The sequence below is a fragment of the Egretta garzetta genome, unplaced genomic scaffold (genome assembly GCF_000687185.1).
Source record: "Egretta garzetta isolate BGI_Z169 unplaced genomic scaffold, ASM68718v1 scaffold66, whole genome shotgun sequence".
In the NCBI taxonomy this organism is placed as follows: Eukaryota; Metazoa; Chordata; class Aves; order Pelecaniformes; family Ardeidae; genus Egretta; species Egretta garzetta.
In genome coordinates, this window is record NW_009259856.1 from 563529 (window position 1) to 564028 (window position 500).

General features: G+C 69.0%; 1 protein-coding gene across 1 annotated transcript in view; it reads left to right on the forward strand.

The window, feature by feature from the left end:
* CSF3R (colony stimulating factor 3 receptor) overlaps window positions 1-500 on the forward strand; it is a 29875-nt gene that overhangs the window by 25602 nt on the left and 3773 nt on the right. The window contains exons 9-10 of the mRNA XM_035895510.1: window positions 4-106; window positions 393-495. Of these exons, the coding sequence (XP_035751403.1) occupies window positions 4-106; window positions 393-495 (206 nt within the window). The remainder of the gene's footprint in view (window positions 1-3; window positions 107-392; window positions 496-500) is intronic.

Below are 500 nucleotides of genomic sequence, written 5' to 3' on the forward strand. Positions count from 1 at the left end.
CAGGCCAACTTCTCCGCCCCGGCGGGGACCAGGAGGGTCTATCTGTCAGCCTACAACGCCGCTGGCGAGTCGGCAGCGACCGAGGTCATCCTCCTGGAGAGGAAAGGTGAGGGCAGTGCAAACATCCCACAGTCTGAAACATCTTCTGGGTGTCCTGGGGCTCTGCCCCTCGCCCCAGCACCTCCATGAGCTCTCAGACTGGGCGCTGCTCCCTCACCCCGCCGTGGGGGGAAACACCTCGCTGGGCATCCAACTGGGGGGCTCCCGAGCAGGCTGCCTGCGGGGTGCTCAGCCAGGGTGGGGAGCAGGGCAGGCAGGGATGGGGGCACAGGGGGGCAATGTGTCAGGGTCGCTCCCCTCTCCCATCATCCCAGCTGGTTGTCCCCATGCAGGTCAGCCCCTGGCCAGGCTCCAGGCCGTGCCCGGGGGCGAGCACAGCTTCTGGGTGCGCTGGGAGGCCCCGCCGGCCCCGGTGGCTGCCTACGTGCTGGAGTGGCAGC